At 31.4% G+C, this 16,780-nt stretch overlaps 2 protein-coding genes and 1 long non-coding RNA gene across 3 annotated transcripts; 2 read left to right on the top strand and 1 right to left on the bottom strand.

Annotated features, from left to right (window-relative positions):
• The first annotated feature begins 9,197 nt into the window (after positions 1–9,197).
• On the top strand, positions 9,198–12,907 carry LOC120255440 (calcineurin subunit B-like). The gene is made up of 6 exons (XM_039263264.1): positions 9,198–9,328; positions 9,431–9,555; positions 9,641–9,737; positions 9,954–10,063; positions 11,544–11,618; positions 12,662–12,907. Exons 1-6 carry the CDS (start codon positions 9,259–9,261, stop codon positions 12,710–12,712), a joined length of 528 nt encoding a protein of 175 aa, XP_039119198.1. The 5' UTR covers positions 9,198–9,258; the 3' UTR covers positions 12,713–12,907.
• Positions 12,908–12,975: 68 nt separating this feature from the next.
• Positions 12,976–16,524, bottom strand: LOC120255439 (heparanase-like protein 3). The gene is made up of 9 exons (XM_039263263.1): positions 16,091–16,524; positions 14,993–15,029; positions 14,716–14,899; positions 14,469–14,617; positions 14,144–14,380; positions 13,872–14,061; positions 13,652–13,777; positions 13,438–13,537; positions 12,976–13,364 (listed from the first exon to the last, which is right to left on the bottom strand). Exons 1-9 carry the CDS (start codon positions 16,376–16,378, stop codon positions 13,002–13,004), a joined length of 1,674 nt encoding a protein of 557 aa, XP_039119197.1. The 5' UTR covers positions 16,379–16,524; the 3' UTR covers positions 12,976–13,001.
• On the top strand, positions 13,310–14,397 carry LOC120255441. Its single transcript, XR_005535011.1, has 4 exons — positions 13,310–13,412; positions 13,646–13,802; positions 13,923–14,126; positions 14,310–14,397. It is a non-coding gene; the product is annotated as an uncharacterized LOC120255441 (long non-coding RNA).
• Positions 16,525–16,780: the final 256 nt, after the last annotated feature.

The raw sequence follows: 16,780 nt of genomic DNA, 5'->3' as shown, positions 1-16,780 counted from the left end.
AAATAATAATAAATTATGAAATATTGTAAAAAAAAATTCAAACATTGTGACCCGATTGACCATGCCGGGTCACCGGGTTTTTTCATACCCGGTTCAATGGGATATACCCGGGCCGGCCACATGGCCGGTTCCCGGTTTTTCTGGTTGAACCGGCCGGGCCGGTCCAAGTCTGACTACCTTGCATTTTTCTAATATTTGGACCACAATAAAAATTCCTATGTAGTACTCATACTAATATTAGAATTTCTTGAAAGTTTTAAACTATAAATTTTATATTTATTAAAGAGTTTTTTAATGCTTTAATGTTCTATCTCAACTATAATTCCAATTTAAAAAAAATAAATAAATCTTGCTTAACAATGTTTAGGTTATTTTTTTCTCGAGGTTGGGTAGTAAGCACCAACTCTCAGGGCCTATAGGTCGGGGAAACGACCATGTGCCCACACCTTCATTGAAGCTGGGGAGTGGGGTCAGGGAGAATCATACTCGCGTTTCTCTCAAGCGAGGAGACCCTGGTACCACTAAGCTACACACTTTGGTTCGATGTATAAATAAAAAAAAATATTTATATTTACAGTGTTTACCGGTTAATTAATAAATTCGTACAAAAAGTTTAAAATGAATTATAAAAATTTTCTCAACGAAGAGTTGATGGCAAATTATATCATATTTTGTAATCTCTAAATTGACTAAAGATACAGGTTTAGCATCTTTCAATTGCATATCATTACAAGCTCTAGGTTCTAAAAACTTGATTTAGTAGGTTCCATAGCACCACTTTTCCATATATTGCTTTCTTCTCTCACTACATTATGAAAAGGCATTTTGCAGCCCTTTACTTGCGGCGTTTTTTTAAAATGACATTAAATATAAGAATTTTAAGGTTTTTTTAATAAACACCAATAAAAATAAACTTTAGAGGCGTTTACATTAATAAGCGCCGCTAATGTTATTTCTAAATTTAAATTTATAATTAAAATTTTCAATTTAGCGATGTCTTTGCAGCAAACGCCGTAAAATTGATAAATCAATTGAAAAATATTTATATTTTAGCGGTGTTTTTAAAATAAACACTATTAAATTACAAATGTTTTTAAATTGATTTATTACTTTAGTGACGCTTTTTATTAAAACGCCTCTAAATTGAAAATTTTAAATTTAAATTTAAATTTGGCGCCATTAGTAAAATATTTAAATTCGGTGTTGCGCTTAGAGATGCAAGTTAGGTTCCCGTCCCCATCCCCGTCACCGTTTCCTACTGGGCAGGGATTCCCTACCCCAAAATTTCCCTCGAGGGAGAAACTCTCCCCACTTACTCCCCCGCGGGGTCGGGTAATCTTCACCCAACCTAAGACAAAAGTGCTAACCCCCATATCGGGGATTACAAGGGTGCTAACTACGATGTCAGGGTTACAACTTACAAGGTATATATATATGTGTATATATAACTTTTTAAAACAAAAATTTCTGTTAAGATTGTATTTGTAACTCAATTGTTTTAAATTAATTTTTACTAAACTTGAAAATTATATTTACTAAAACATTATTAATAAATACAAAAAAATATTTTTTTTCAAAAAATCAAATATTTGGTCAATATAATATTATATTCATGTAAATTTATTTTAAATTAATAAAAATAAAAATATATAATTTATTTTTGTTGTTAGGGAATCCCTACTAGGTATGGGATTTCCGTGGGGAATCCCACCCCCCATGGGGGCTATTTTGGAGAATCTCCGCCCCACTTATACCTCTAATTGTGCTAAAAATTTAAATTTAGTAGCTCTTTTAATAATAAATGACAATAAATCTATTTGCAAATTTAAAAAAATTTCACTTTAGCCGCGTTTATTCTTAAAAAACACCGCTAAATTAATAAATTAATTAAAAATTATATATGTTTTAAAGGCGTTTTTAGAAATAAATGCCGCTAAATTATAAATATTTTTTAATTGATTTTTTGATTTATGGGAGTTTCTAGAATAAATGGCATTAAATTATAAATATTTTTATATTGATTTACTGCTTTAATTGATTTTTATAAAAATGCCGGTAAAATAAAATTTTAAATTTAAATTTAAATTTAACGTCAGTTGCTAAAAAATTTAAATTCGGCGTTATGTGCATAAAATTTAAATTTAGCCGTGTTTTTAAAAACAAATGCCGCTAGATTCCCTAAGTTTTTTTTTATTTTCTATAAATACCTCCTTTTATTGAGAAAAGGGAAAAAAAAAAAGGGGACTAAGGAAGAAGAGGAAGCTAGAGAAGAAAAGAAGTGGAGGAAGAGACAAAGAAAGAAAAGGAAGCTAGGGAAAGAAAGGAAATTAAGAAGGAAGAATACGTATAAGCTTAGAGAAGAAGATGAAGGTCATGAAGAAGTTAGGAGGAGTGAAGAATAATAACTAGAGGAAAAAAAGAAAAGAAAATAAGAGCAGGAAGAGAAAACAAATTAAAAATAAAATAAAATAAAAAAGAAGGTAAATTAGGGTCACTTCCATGTATAAACGTGGCTAATTTAGGATAGTCAATATTTTATGGGATTGATATATTGATATATTTTTAAAAACTTCACATATTTTCATCATCGTAATTTCACTATTCAATAATATTGTTATTAAAAATTTTATATTATTTCAACAATATAAATATGGGTTTCTTCATGTGATAAATAGTGATTAGTTCTCATGAACATTGTGTATTCACCCCCTAAAAGCAAGCGTATTTATTAAAATAAACTTTTAAAATATACATATTATTTATTTATTTATTTATTAATAAATATAAACATACCACAAACCCTGAAGTATTGTATTGAAGAGAGTCAAGTCCTGACCTTTTACTTGGGAGATAAATAAAATGCCACTGATTAGTTAGGTTGAATTTAATGAAATTGATACTTTTGCATGTACATACTCATTGAACATGGATATATCATATATGCATTGATGTTTTCTAATTTTATGAGAATTTTCATATAATATCCCATACTATACAACTATACTCCTCTACCAATTAAAGAAAAGGTTTCCAAACATATACCCAATAAAAAAAAATTATATTTTCACGTAACAAAAATGTTGAAGTGTAAGTTTATTATGATTGTTATGAAGTTTAATTTAGAGAATTTTGTTATTAAATACATGAAAAAGATTAAAATACTTGCATATGCACTGCATAAAAATTCATATTTTCATATTATATAAATATTGGGGCATTTAGATGTATACACAATTATAAAAGTTTTTATGAGTACAAACACAATTGAACACTTTTATCATGTGTATATATTTTATTTATGATCTTCTTTTTCATTTTTTTAATTTTAAAAGCACAAAAACAACTCATAAACCCTGGGCTGGGCATAGCCATGCATATTGATGAACTTATTACCTTACAACAACACAAGCCCATGCCTTGGGCCGCAGAATGGATGATTATCCACTACTTTAAACAACATAAGTTTTCAGCTTCCACGGATTAATATTCTTGGGTCTTATCATCATGCAGATGCCAAATGCTTATAGTGAAGGGTTTCCTAAACAACACCTGCAATTTACTACAATTTTACTAGCAAGAACTTTCAAAGGGCGACAACCACTAAATAGCTTAGTGGAAGTCAATGATGCAAAGTCGAATCCTTATGTTGTAGTATTGTACAGTATTGTGTAAAATGTTATAGATATATTGCAGAAATATTGTATCAATACTGTTCATCCATTGTTTATTAGGTCTTTTGTAGGAAGAGTCATATTCTCTAATCCTTCTGGGTTACAAGGCAGGAGAGATTTACCATTATGTGATTGTGGTCCTTGATATATCATCTCCATGTCCTGTGTATTAGCTCGAACCACATAATAAATTCTTAAGGGGTCGTTAAGCTACCATAATTGGTGCACCATCAAACTAACTTATCCTTTCGACATTCTTTTGTGAGGCAGTGCTTGTCACCATTCATAAAAAAAAGTTAAAAAAAGACTTTCCAAAGGTGTTATTGTTGCCAAAGATGGAGACAAAAGTGAGAGTACTGAAATATAATAAGAGTGTTCATGTGGTGTTTCCAAGGACAAGCTTGTTGGCAGGGGAAAACCATCTTTTGCATTTGCGATTTGCGGAGTTTTGTGAACTTTGATAAGGATATCCTAATAGTTATAATCTGTTGATCTTGTGGAACAAGGCTCATCCATTACTGTTGTTGTAGTTGGACCTGACCCATGCTCTTTGTTTTTATTATGATAAAGGAACTATAACAATATATCAAAACTAGAAGAGTTTCAAGACAGACACAACGAGTACCAATAACCCAACAGTCTATTGGTATTCGGGTCTCTGTTAGAACCCTTCACAAATAGTGAGAGTTCGAATCTCGGATGATGGCACATTTTTATAAGAGTGTGAGTAGTGGTTGTGTGCAAATAGTCCCAGTGTCCATATGTACGCCGACATTATCTCCATTTGCTCCATCGAAGTTTGTGCTCTTTTGAGTTGTTCCGCTGGATCGGTAGCTCAAGATCTTTGGTCTTCATCCGGACCCGATGAAAAAAATGGGATCACTTCTTATGGATTCGTTGAGAATAATTCTTCTCCAGGGAAATATGTTGGTCTCGCAGAAACAATTAGGGGGTTTCAATTCATTCTTTCCGGAGAATTAGATAGTCTTTCCAAACAAGCCTTTTATTTGGTGGGCAACATCGATGAAGAGGAAAGGAAGAACTTAACATATATACAACACTATAACAACATATATAATCAAATGCTATTCGGTCGGATCTAAAATGAATAAAGAAATAGAATTTTCGAGATAAGGAATAAAAAAAATAACCCATGGATAAATCCAAGCAACCTTTTCGAAGAAGACCTCCTAGAGATAAGAGACATAGGATTAGAATTCGTAAAGGAAAAAGGAAATTGGAATTCTTTTTTTTTTTAAAAAAATATATTAAAATAATAAATAATAATTAAAATAATAAATAATTATAATAAATAAAATAGTTAAAGTTAACTAATTAAATTCAATATACATTCCAATTCCTTCCCGATACCTACCAAGGAAAATCCCGAATTGGATCCAAAATTGACGGGTTGGTGTGAGCTTATCCATGCAGTTATGCACAGTACCTTCATTAGTTCCTATACCCGTTATGTTTCTTGGCTTATTTACGAGTGGTATTTAAGCTCTTATTTTTGCTCAAGCTACACGACACACACAATTCTTATTACTATACCCAACTCATGAATTGAACAATGAACCTGTTGATTCGGAAAAAATACACCTTGATATTATCGATCATTCTTTGATTCAAGGAGTCATCCCATCTTAATTGAAAAAGGAAATATTTTTTCAAGAAAAAAAATAGAGTTCTGCTTCCTTATTGCTTTGGATTGTATAGGGGGTCTAAACTAAAAATAAGTACTATCATTACATGTATGATACTCAATTTAGTTGGAGATCCAATTTATTGTAATCGATTAGTTAACATGTTGGTTAACCATATTCTGAAACATGGAAAAAAAATCATTGGCTTATCAAATTATCTATCGAACCATGGAAAAGATTCAAAAAATTCGTAACATTTCAAATAAATTAACTAAAATAACTAGGTTTTTCATTTTTTTTGTGTCGAGTTATTAGTGACATTCATGATTTGTATGTGAATGAGTCGAATTACTTATCCATCGGTCTATTAGAGAACTATCTCTCCAGGGATACCAAGTTCAATGTTAATCAGATTAGTCAACATTTATATGTTTCGATGCAACAACAAGATCTTATTTGTAACAAGTAGTTTTGTTGGACCTGCATAAAAATATGCTACTGACGTGTGTAAAGCTAAAGCAACAGTAGTTAATAACGAACCATTTTAACATTTTAATTAGTTGATAATATTAGTTGACTATTTTTTGAAAGATTTTTCTCAGAGATTTTATGTGGTAATGCTTTCATTTCTATAGATCGACTGACCATCTATCTATAGAAATGAGTGAATAAAAACTATTCTAAACTCAAATGGAATGTCTTGGTTTCAACACTACGACATAGAAGGACTAGTGAAGGAGTATATAGAACTATTTCCTGACTCGGTATTGGTAAAAAAAGAGGGGAAGCAGAACCAAGTCAAGATGATACGATACGGAATGAATTCGACTTTCACTTTAAAGAGACATGCTATAAAAATAACCCGGTTCATGAAGATTCTTATCTTGATAGTCTATTGAACGTTCCCATTGCCGTGCATCCAGCAGAAATTGAACCTACGAATTTGTGAAGAATTTAATCTATTGATTGATTCATAGTCACTGTCATTTCTCCATAAAATTCATTCTTACCAAGAAAGAAGGAATCTTGTGGATAAGATAATCCAATAAAATAAGAATTATTTATATAATATTTTCTAATAATATCTTATTGAAAACTTCGATAAAAAATAATAAAAAAAACTAATCTTTTCTACTGTCTTTATAAACCATCTGGATAACTTCAGCACCCTATATATGGTATAGGGATAAGCTCCATTTCATTTGACAATAGTTTTTGCATTTTGGTTATCACTAGTTGAAGATTCGATGCCAATTAAAAAAAATACCTAAGAGCTTGAAACAATTCTACACAATTAGTGAAGCCGCAACAGACTCTCAACTTCTAATTTCAAGCACCTTTGTTTACAATTAAACTTAAAACTAGTTAACTCTCTTTCCTGTGAATAATCCTATTTTTAAAAATTAACAAAAAAAAAATCTAACTACATGTATATAATGAGAGATGCTATTTTTACCGAATAGATTCACTGAATAGGTTTCCCGAATGATGTGGATGCCCAACTTGTCATCCACATCCTCATCCACGTCATTATTATTTTTTATATAAACTTCAAATTTAAACCTTAAAAATCCTTAAATTCTTAATTTTTTTTAAATATAAAACTATATCTAAAATCTTAAATCCAAATACTACAAAATTTATACCCTAAAAATATAAAAACTTTAACCCTAAATCCTAAGCCCTAAACCTTAAACCCTAAATCCTTTGCCCTAAACCCTAAAGTGAAAATCACAAACCCCCTTTGGGGGAAGAGGGGGTTTGTGATTTTCAGTTTAGAGTTTAGGGAGGGGGTTTTTGGTTTATCATTTACAGGTTTATTTTTTACTATTAAGGTTTAAATTTATTATTTAGATAATAAAGAGAATTAATTTTTTTTTTTTTGAAATAAGAGAAAAAGAAAGAATGACATGGATGCTGACATGGATGCCGACATGGATGCCAACTTGACATCTACGTCATTTAGAAAACCTATTCAGGAAATATATTCGGTAAAAATATCATTATTCGTATATAATTTCTCTCTTATACCCTTGAATTGGTTTTTGGACCCATGTTGGGCCATTACACAGGCTTGCGGATTGTGCTTGAGCTATGAGCCATTAATCCTAATTATTGTTATTCCTTTTTTTTTCTTACTATTCTTATTTTTTAAGAATATTTATTTATTTATTTTATTTATTATAAACTGGAGCATGGGTTATGCATTACACTTGGATGGGCATTCAACTTGGGAAATGGGCATTGTGTCTATTGTGAAGAATGGGAAATGGCCGAGGCTCAAATGTTCACATTTGCCTATCTCCAAAGAATCTATATGTTAATTGTGATTTTTGAAATTTTTTTATTATATATATTTTTATTTTTTATGATAGTTTTTGTGAATATCTTCGTAATACACAAATGGTAATGCAATTGACACCGATGGAGAAGGCCGAAGATTTTATTTTTTTTCGAATATGGCTGGGAATCTAAAATGTGCATGGTAGTTTGTTCACATTGTCCCAATAAAAAAAAATGTTTTTATGTTTTTATTTGTTTTTCATGTTTATTATGTCTTTGCCAAAAAAATTAAATATATGCCAAATTGTATGTCATTAAAATTATGGATTTGAAATTAAATAAAATATTTAGATATATATTTAAAATTTTTGTTAGAAAATTAAAAATAGAATTCTATAAAAAGTTAAAATAAATCTTAAATAGTAAAATATTATTTGCATTATACATCTACTTGAACTTTAATCAATTAAGATTATTTTTTTTCATACTTATCAAAGTTTGCGCTTGAACCCACTTATGTGTTGATAATTTTATTCATTAGAAAAAAAATTTATACCAAAATTTTTAATTTTATTAAAATTATTCTACTATTTGATTATGGGAAATATGCATTCATACTAATATAAAAAGTGGATATTTATATATAAACCCATAAAAATCATATTAAACATAATTAAATATTAAAACTTTTGTTTTATAATTAGTATAAGTGTTTATCAATATTAATATCTTTAAAATTAATAACTAAATATTTTTATTTTAAATAATGAAATTTTCTAAAGGAAACTTCTTCCCTTAGAACTTTATGAGTTGTGAGTACAATCGTATGGATTGAGTTATAACTTATAAATTAGACATAAAAATTAAGAAAAAATAATAAAAATTTTAATTGAACCAAGTTTGGTGATTTATCCAAGATTGATTATTCAGAATATTCATATTCATAACCTTTCCTCGCTAGTCTACATCAACATACCATCAAATGCTTAGGAAACATAATAATAAAATAAAACAATAAAAATTAAAAAAGGTCCCTTGATGCAACATGCAACCATAAAAAAAAACAATATTTCTTCTTGCTTAAACAAAAAAGAGCATAAATTTTTAAAATTGGGCATTTGCAAGTTTGCAACAAGCTCCTCATGGCTCCACAATGTTTTGATTTTAGACTTTTAGAATCTAATCTTATTTAATTTTTTTGACAAATTATTTATCTTTCTTAAATTTATTTTTCTAATTTAATTATTTAAAAAAATTATATTCGATATTATTATATAAACGAAAATACTTTATAGGTACTAAAAAAAAAAAATCTAAAAATTAAACTTAAAATCCATATCATTTTAAAAACATTTAATATTATTAGTAATTAAAAAAAAATTCGAACAGGGTCCACACACATGGCTAAGAGATCCTTATCACACATCTGAGACGTATGAAGTGCCTCCAGATAGGGAAAACCAAATCTTAAAGCACACCATCATCATCTCCTCAAGATATGAACCACCAACTAGTAAACACGTGGACGGCTATGATGCTCCGAATCAATCCCCTCTTCTCTTCAAATCCTCGACCACTCCCAAGCTCTCCACGCAAAGCATCTCTCTCTCTCTCTCTCTCTCTCTCTCGTTCGCTCTCTCGCTATCTTGCTCTCTTTGATGGGGAACGTACCATCGATGCTGACTCAGTATGACATAGAGGAAGTCCAGGAGCACTGCCACTACCTCTGTGATGATCTTCTTCACCTCTGTTTTGATTTTCATTGATTGTTGTTTGGTTGATGCTGAATGGAGTGTTTGAATTGGTTTTGTGATTGGATTTTTTATTCAGTTTCGCAGCAAGAGATTGTGGCATTGTACAAGAGGTTCTGTCAATTGGACCGCAATTCGAACGGGTTTATAGCTGCTGATGAGTTTTTATCCATTCCTGAATTCTCTCTCAATCCGCTCTCTCAGGTTTTTTTGATGTTGGATTGTGGTTGGGAGTGATTTTTGTTTGTGTTTTTCTTATTAAATTTGATTTTGTTTAATTGTTATGTAGAGATTGTTGAAGATGGTTGATGGATTGAACTTCAAGGATTTTGTTGCTTTCTTGTCTGCTTTTAGTCCGCTGGCCACACCACACCAGAAGATGGAGTGTATGTAAATTGGTTGGTTGGTTGATTGATTGGCTCTGAAAATTTTGTTCTTTTTTTTTTGTGTGTGTGTGTGTGTGTGTGTGTGTGTGTGTGTGTGTGTCTTTGGTGGAAGTCATTCATGGCGATCTTTCAATTTTGGTGTTATATAAATATATATATATATATATATATATATATATATATAATGGTTTAGTGATTCATAGGTTTTTTTTCCAGTGATCTTCAAAGTTTATGATATTGACTCTAAAGGGAGAGTGACTTTCAGTGACTTGATAGAGGTGCTTCGGGATTTCACGGGATCGTTCATGTCAGATAAGCAAAGAGAGGTGCATTAATCCTACTAAAATTGTTTTATTTTGTTTTCATTGATCATTTGGATGATTATTGCGTTATATATAAAAGGAACTAAAACATGAATTATATGGCATAGCATGGATGGATTTCTGATATTACTTTCGCAACTGGTATATGCTCAATCTTTACTGTTGGGTAAATAATTAATGAAAATACTTATAATAAGATAATCCCATAGGATTTTAGAAGCTGTGTATGTTTATTGCAATTTTATGCTGATGCCATTTAAATTACTGTCTTTTGGTGATCTGTCAGTTTTCAGCAAAAGATAGTGTGGATACAATTTCTGAGGAGCACTAGTAGATTGGTAGGCAGGATATATGGGCGAGCAATATTTTTCAACTGAACTACCTCCTTGGCAGTAACTCTAAATTTTAAGGAAGTCTAGATGAGAGAGAAAAAGTATTAGACTGATAAAACTGTTACTTATCTTTGGTAGCGGAATTATAAATAGGTGGTGAAATATAACTTATTCCCAAAGTAAGCCTTAGAAAATTATCTATATGCAATGCATATGTTATCATGTATCAACTTGTACAATTCTTTGTGCATTTTATGTTCTTGGAAAGGAAGATCATAGTGCACCAAAGCTTTCTAGGGAATATGAATTTATTGATTATGTTCAGAATTTCATCCATAATGAAGATTTAATTGGCAAGGGTATTTTACATTCTTAAGAGTTTGTCATTGATGAGTATTAATGGCTGAGCTCATTTTTAATTCCTCTTTTTATTGACAATGTCAAGTTTGAAAATGAGAGAGATCTTATTTGTTGATAACAAAGGCCTTTTTTATATGAAAAAAAACTGGGCATTAAAGGGGAAAGGGTCACATATAGAGCTAGGCTGTTGATTCTTCTTTTCCTTCTGTATGTAATTGAAGATGACAATATGCTCATTTTCACCTTTGATTTGAAAGTGATGGGGACTATTTGGCTCTTTTTGTCTTGGCCCAAACAGATGTTTTTTTCTTTAGCTATCTGGCAAAATTAGCATCCAAGATTATCTTAGGTTTTGGCCTTTAGAACATTTGGTTGGAAATGAGGCTGAATCCATCACCAATTAGTATATTTAACTATTTAATAAATTGCCAATAGTTTCCCAGTTGCAAATTTTGTAGTGTGCTCTAAGTAGTGTATTAGAAGAGAACAGGTTTGCTTTCATCGTTTTTTAATTTGTGGTAGTTTTTCTATGAGAAGCATTCTTAGCCTTTGAAATTTTGGTGAGTGTCTTAAGCTGAAAGACTTTTTTTTTTTTCCGGTTTTTTAAATTATTTTTTTGTTTTTGCAAAATATCTTGCTTTTGAATAATACTAATATAGACTCCATTAGGTGACCTTTATGTGCATGCTTCATTGTTCACACATTTAAAGTTTTTCCTCTTTGATTAATAATTTATCCTTGTTCAAGTGTCATTTATATTATATTTTCTTACTTATGTATCATGTTAACAGCAAGTCTTGAGCCGTCTATTGGAAGAAGCCGGTTACACCAGGAACTCTTCTCTTTTATTGGATGATTTCATAAAGGTAATTTTCTAGGAATCTACAAACAGTGCCTTTTTATCCAAGAGTCTTAATGTTCAATTTATGATTTATAGCTCAATTTGCTCACTAGTTTGTGCTGATGGAGACAACAGATATTGAGCATATGATAGATTTGTGTTTCTAATGGAACTGCTATTATCCGCATAGTATCATTTCATTAAAGCAATATATTACTTTATTTACTCAAAGAAGCTATCTGCACAAAAATACTGATGCTATACCAAAATTTGAGCTGATTGGATACCCTTGGTATTTTTGTTGAACGAGGAACAATATGTTGTTCTGGTTATATTACATATGCTATCTATAGTTAGTGCAATTTTTTTATGGTCTTCAGCCATTCAATCAGGTTCGAATGACAACCGTCCCATCTCAAATTGTTCTTCTACCTGATGGTTTTTTCAATGCAAAGAAATAAGAAAAGTAAAGTGGCACCATTTATCTTTCATGTGTGACAGATATTTTTAATCCTTTTGATTTCAGTGTAACTGAAAAATTTTAAAATGAACTACCACTAGAGACGGCATGGACAAGCTTAATTGTTGGCAAGAAAATTTTGCTATTTATGAAATTTTTTTGCACTTGCAAATGTTTACTATTTCCTTTGAAGCACACACTCACAAAAAGCTATTTAGAAGCATTAAGTAACAATTCTCCAAAACTTCATGATAATTGTCTCTATAATTGGTACTCTGTTGTTTACTAATTCTTTCAATAAAGGATTTCATTCTTTCTGCATAATAAACTGGGCATCAAATTTCTTTATATATGTTTTGTACTGTGACTGTTTTGCACTTGACGGCTGTTTTACTGTCCATGTTGTTTTGTTGCTAAAAAATATCATACATATCTCCACCCACTGGAGAAGGGCAGATAAATAATTCTTTATTTCTGAAGTTCAATTTTCTGTTATCTGTACTCATGATTTGTGTGATTACCCAACTGTTTTCTTTTTGAGTGAGATGAAATTCTCATTTCTGCTGTGTACTATGCATTCATGGCTCTTACATGCACGCATCTTTCAGATTCTTGGCAAGTCTGGCATGAAAATGGAGGTTGAAGTTCCAGTTGACTAAATTGGCCTTCCTATACATAAGAGGCTCCAAATCAGACAAATGAAGTGTCTGTCTTATACGCTTTGTATCCATAATAAGAAATGTTCTCCGTTTTTTATCTTGTAAATTGATTTTTCTTATAGTTTCTGAGTTTATTGTTGAAAAAAGACTGGCAGATGAATGCACAAGGAGAAAAATTGGAGCAACTTTTTCTTATGTGTAAATTTTCTTTTTCCTTCTCTTTATTTTTTTGGTCAACATCTTGCAAAACTTGCAGCCTCGATGGCAGGTTTAGGAAGTCAACGCAAGCTTACTTACAGGCAAGAGCATGAAAGTAAGGAATATGAACAAATACAATTGAAAATGGTTTGATAAATATAGGCTTATGTGATTTTACTTTGATGGGCTTGAGTTTTGGAATATTTCCATTGGAGTCCACTTCCAAGGTATTATTATTTAGAAGCATTGTTTGGCTCCGCAAGTTGGCATCCTTGGCTGTAACGTGGTACTCATACCTCACGTGCCTCCTAGCTCTGGAAATCTTGTGATGATGAAAACTTGATCTTCTTCTGCCTAATTTTGTAACTTTTTTACTGTGGAATACTCGAGAATTGATATACACTTGACTTGTTCTATTGCCTTCGAGGTTGACCAAGAGCACTGTTATTCCTCTCTGCAAAGTGAAGCCAAAGAAAATGAATACAGGGAAGAAGAAAAAAAGGTATTTAGTCTTTTTTTAATCTTACTGATTTTCTTGCACAGTGAGCATATGCTCTGATCTTATTTGTGCTGTTAAAGCTTGTTTCTAAAACATTTCGTCCCATCAATCGGTACCACAAGAGCGCACTGTATTGTGAAAGAAATGAATTATTGATGTGCATATATATATATATATATATATCATCTTCGTTTGATTGATATGATTTTTCATTTACGTTGTTTGAGCAATTGCAGACGCACCTGTAGTAATCAGGATTTGGTTTGAAGGTGGTTGTGTTGAGTAGGCCATAGTTCCCGCCAATCAAGCTTTGTCTGCAGTAAGTCTTGGTGTCATATTTTGAAGCCATTCCAAGCTGATCCAAATACCTACCGTGTTGAAGCCGAAACAAATGTGAGCAAATTACTAGTTTTTCTTTTACTTCACTTTGAAACTATGTTGATATATATGGCATTGTCTCACCAAAAGCTGAAAACAAAAGAATTTGTTACAAGGTTTCTGCCACTGTTGTAGGCCCCTCCTGCTTCACCAACCCAGGCTTTTGCCGAACTTCCTGAGCTTCTAAGTATTCTCTGAAGATTTCTGAAGACCGATTCCTCGCCATCAAGATACTTGGGATCAAGAATCTTGTCAATCAAGTGCTCATCCACACCTACCAATTATTAGTATCAAACTTGCCGTGAAATTAGAGACACCAGCTGAAATTTCACTTTTCAGGTAACAAATTTAATTACCTGGACCAAGATTATATATGTGGTGACTGATTACATCCAGTGAATTTGCCTTTGTTTGATTGATGAGTTTACCCAACCAAGCTGCATCAAAGAAGCCCCCTGGTGCAATCACTAGTGGCTTCTTCACTGTCGAATTTTTATAAATTTCATTGATGATTGATTTCAGGGTGATAACATCAGCAGCATATTGATTTGCAGAAATTCTTGTTCCAATTCCATTCCCACTCAATTCATTTCCTAACAAGCAAAGATGCAGAGTGAGTTCAGGTGTTGATAACTGAAATCCCAACATGAACATTACTGCATGTAGGATGTTTGAATTTACCAAGCTCCCAACCATGGATTTTGTAACCCTTGTTGACTGTATAGCGAATAAGTGCAACGGCATTTGTCGAATTCCAAGGTCCTCCTACTGAACCATCTTGCATAGGAACCCGTCCATTTAGCGCATTCAATCCGAAAACAACTACTGCCCTGGTTAGAAAAACAGTGTTGATATGAAGCAGTTATTGTCAAAGTTCAGTAAGTCTAGAGATGATCACTTGAATGAAAGGCTCAACAGAAACAAATACCCGGTTTTTCTGAAGAAGTCATTGAGTTCATCCCATCTAGACTGAGGTAAACAGCCTTGAGTAAAACCGAACATTTCTGAACTGTTTTTGACAAATGAAGTACAAGGTTCTCTAGTATTCCCGACGCTGTAAATGACTTTGTCTTGCAATGTACCGCCTAGACGGAGTTTAAGCGGTGAAAACTCTGCATGAATAGTGAAAATCAGAGAAAGAAAACATCGTCTTTTGCTTGCTCATCGGTTTCTCTGATCTTTTTTAGTCAGTATCAGAAACTTGCCTTTGACAGCATTCGCCAGAATTTTGCTTGAGAGATTCTGCATGAAGCAAAAGGAGAAACACCTGTGTCAATCAAATTTTTAAGAAAATGACTCTATTTATTGCTTAAGGAAACAAATTAGGATATTCATTGCAGAGTTTTCAATCTTTTGATCTATTGATTAATCATTGATATTTTTTTTCATTTCAGAAAAAAGAAAAGAATGAATTATTTTGGTCATTGTATTGTGTTCATTTTATCTATATATTTAAAAAATGTCTAATATTAATTATTGTACTTTATTTAGTTTTATAGATGCTATAATCAGGGATGGTAGATTAAGAATAGTTAATGATTTTCCTTGTAAAGACAATATAAGGGGGACCATCTGGATGGGGATCTCTAAACAAATCCATTGTATAAATATATCTTATAATGGACCTAAACTAGCATCTATAAAATATACAAATAAAATCTTATTTTATAATCAAAGTTTAACAAATTATTCTCAATAAAATCCTAAAAAAAGAATAAAATTAAAATTTTAAATATTAATGACCAAATCTATTTGTAATAAATATTTTAAACATAAAAATAAAACATTAATTAAAAAAAAAATGATAACATTTTTAACCAAAAACTTATATTTTTGCCCTCCATATTTAAGGTATTTCATTTTCATGTGGTGTTATGAATTTAATTCCCACAAAACTAATAATATACAAGGTCTCCTATGCACAAGTAGTGGTGTGAGGTTTCTCATACACAGGATGAGGTTAGACTATATATTTAAGATAGACCTACACACACACACCTCTAACATCAGCTTGTCCACTTTGTCAATTCTCATTTAATTTATAAATGAATCATCTTAAAAAATGTCAAATAATGGGGAGAAAGACATCACCCGTCATCACCATCAACATATACAACATCTATCTCAATGATATATACATATATATAATACATAAAAAATACATCTATAATTTCAATAAATACAAACCATTCTATAATTATCCTCTTACAATACCAAAAGATTATCATTCTAAAATACACATAAAAAAAAGAAACTGTATCTCAAAAATACATACAGTAACAATACAAAATCAATAGACATACCAGATTGAGCAAAGAAGCAGAACCCCAGCTACATGTACCATAGTCACACTTCTCCTGCGGCCACCAGTCAACGGTGGCGCAAATAAACTCATTGTCCGTCTTCGCCACTGCCACCTTTCCATCAACCATCACTACTACTTCATTTCCCATCAAACTACCACCATTGCATTGATGAACTCCTCCCAAACTAAACAATACCAATATTATCATCCCATACAATAACCATTCCAAATTACCAAACTCCCTTCTCTTCATCATCATCATCATCATCATCATCATCATCATCATATATATGTATATATATTGAAGATAATTAATGGAATGAGTTGGTAAAGAGGAAGCAAAAGAATAGAACTTAAAAAAGGAGAAGTTTGGTGTGGTGGGGGGAATGGGAGTGAGTTTTCTTTGTTTTCTTGTAAGCAAAGGGTTGTGGTATTGTGAAGAGGGAGGGATGAGAGGTTTGGTATATTTGAAAAGAGTTTTTGGTTTGCTTTGGTTTGTTGGTGGATTTGGGAAAACTTATGTTGGGGGTTATGCAATTGTAGGGTGGTGGTGAGGGGTACCTATGAAACAAATTATGGAGTATTTTTATTGCAAATTATGTAATTTTATATTTATGATTTTTTATCATTAGGATTCTCTTTTATATGTTTAATTATAGCCTATTCATTATTTCCTATTTCTCTTTTG

The sequence above is a fragment of the Dioscorea cayenensis genome, unplaced genomic scaffold (genome assembly GCF_009730915.1).
Source record: "Dioscorea cayenensis subsp. rotundata cultivar TDr96_F1 unplaced genomic scaffold, TDr96_F1_v2_PseudoChromosome.rev07_lg8_w22 25.fasta BLBR01000998.1, whole genome shotgun sequence".
Classification (NCBI taxonomy): Eukaryota; Viridiplantae; Streptophyta; class Magnoliopsida; order Dioscoreales; family Dioscoreaceae; genus Dioscorea; species Dioscorea cayenensis.
The sequence above is the reverse complement of the archived record's forward strand: the minus strand, read 5'-3'. Positions and strand labels throughout refer to the sequence as shown.

Coding starts and splice junctions, on each gene's coding strand:
- LOC120255439 (XM_039263263.1), bottom strand. CDS start 16,378: ATGATGATGATGATGATGATGATGATGATGATGATGAAGAGAAGGGAG. Junction 14,900..14,992: donor TCTGGCGAATGCTGTCAAAG/GCAAGTTTCTGA, acceptor CTATTCATGCAG/AGTTTTCACCGCTTAAACTC. Junction 14,618..14,715: donor GACTTCTTCAGAAAAACCGG/GTATTTGTTTCT, acceptor TTTTCTAACCAG/GGCAGTAGTTGTTTTCGGAT.
- LOC120255440 (XM_039263264.1), top strand. CDS start 9,259: ATGGGGAACGTACCATCGATGCTGACTCAGTATGACATAGAGGAAGTC. Junction 9,329..9,430: donor GGAGCACTGCCACTACCTCT/GTGATGATCTTC, acceptor TTTTTTATTCAG/TTTCGCAGCAAGAGATTGTG. Junction 9,556..9,640: donor CTCTCAATCCGCTCTCTCAG/GTTTTTTTGATG, acceptor ATTGTTATGTAG/AGATTGTTGAAGATGGTTGA.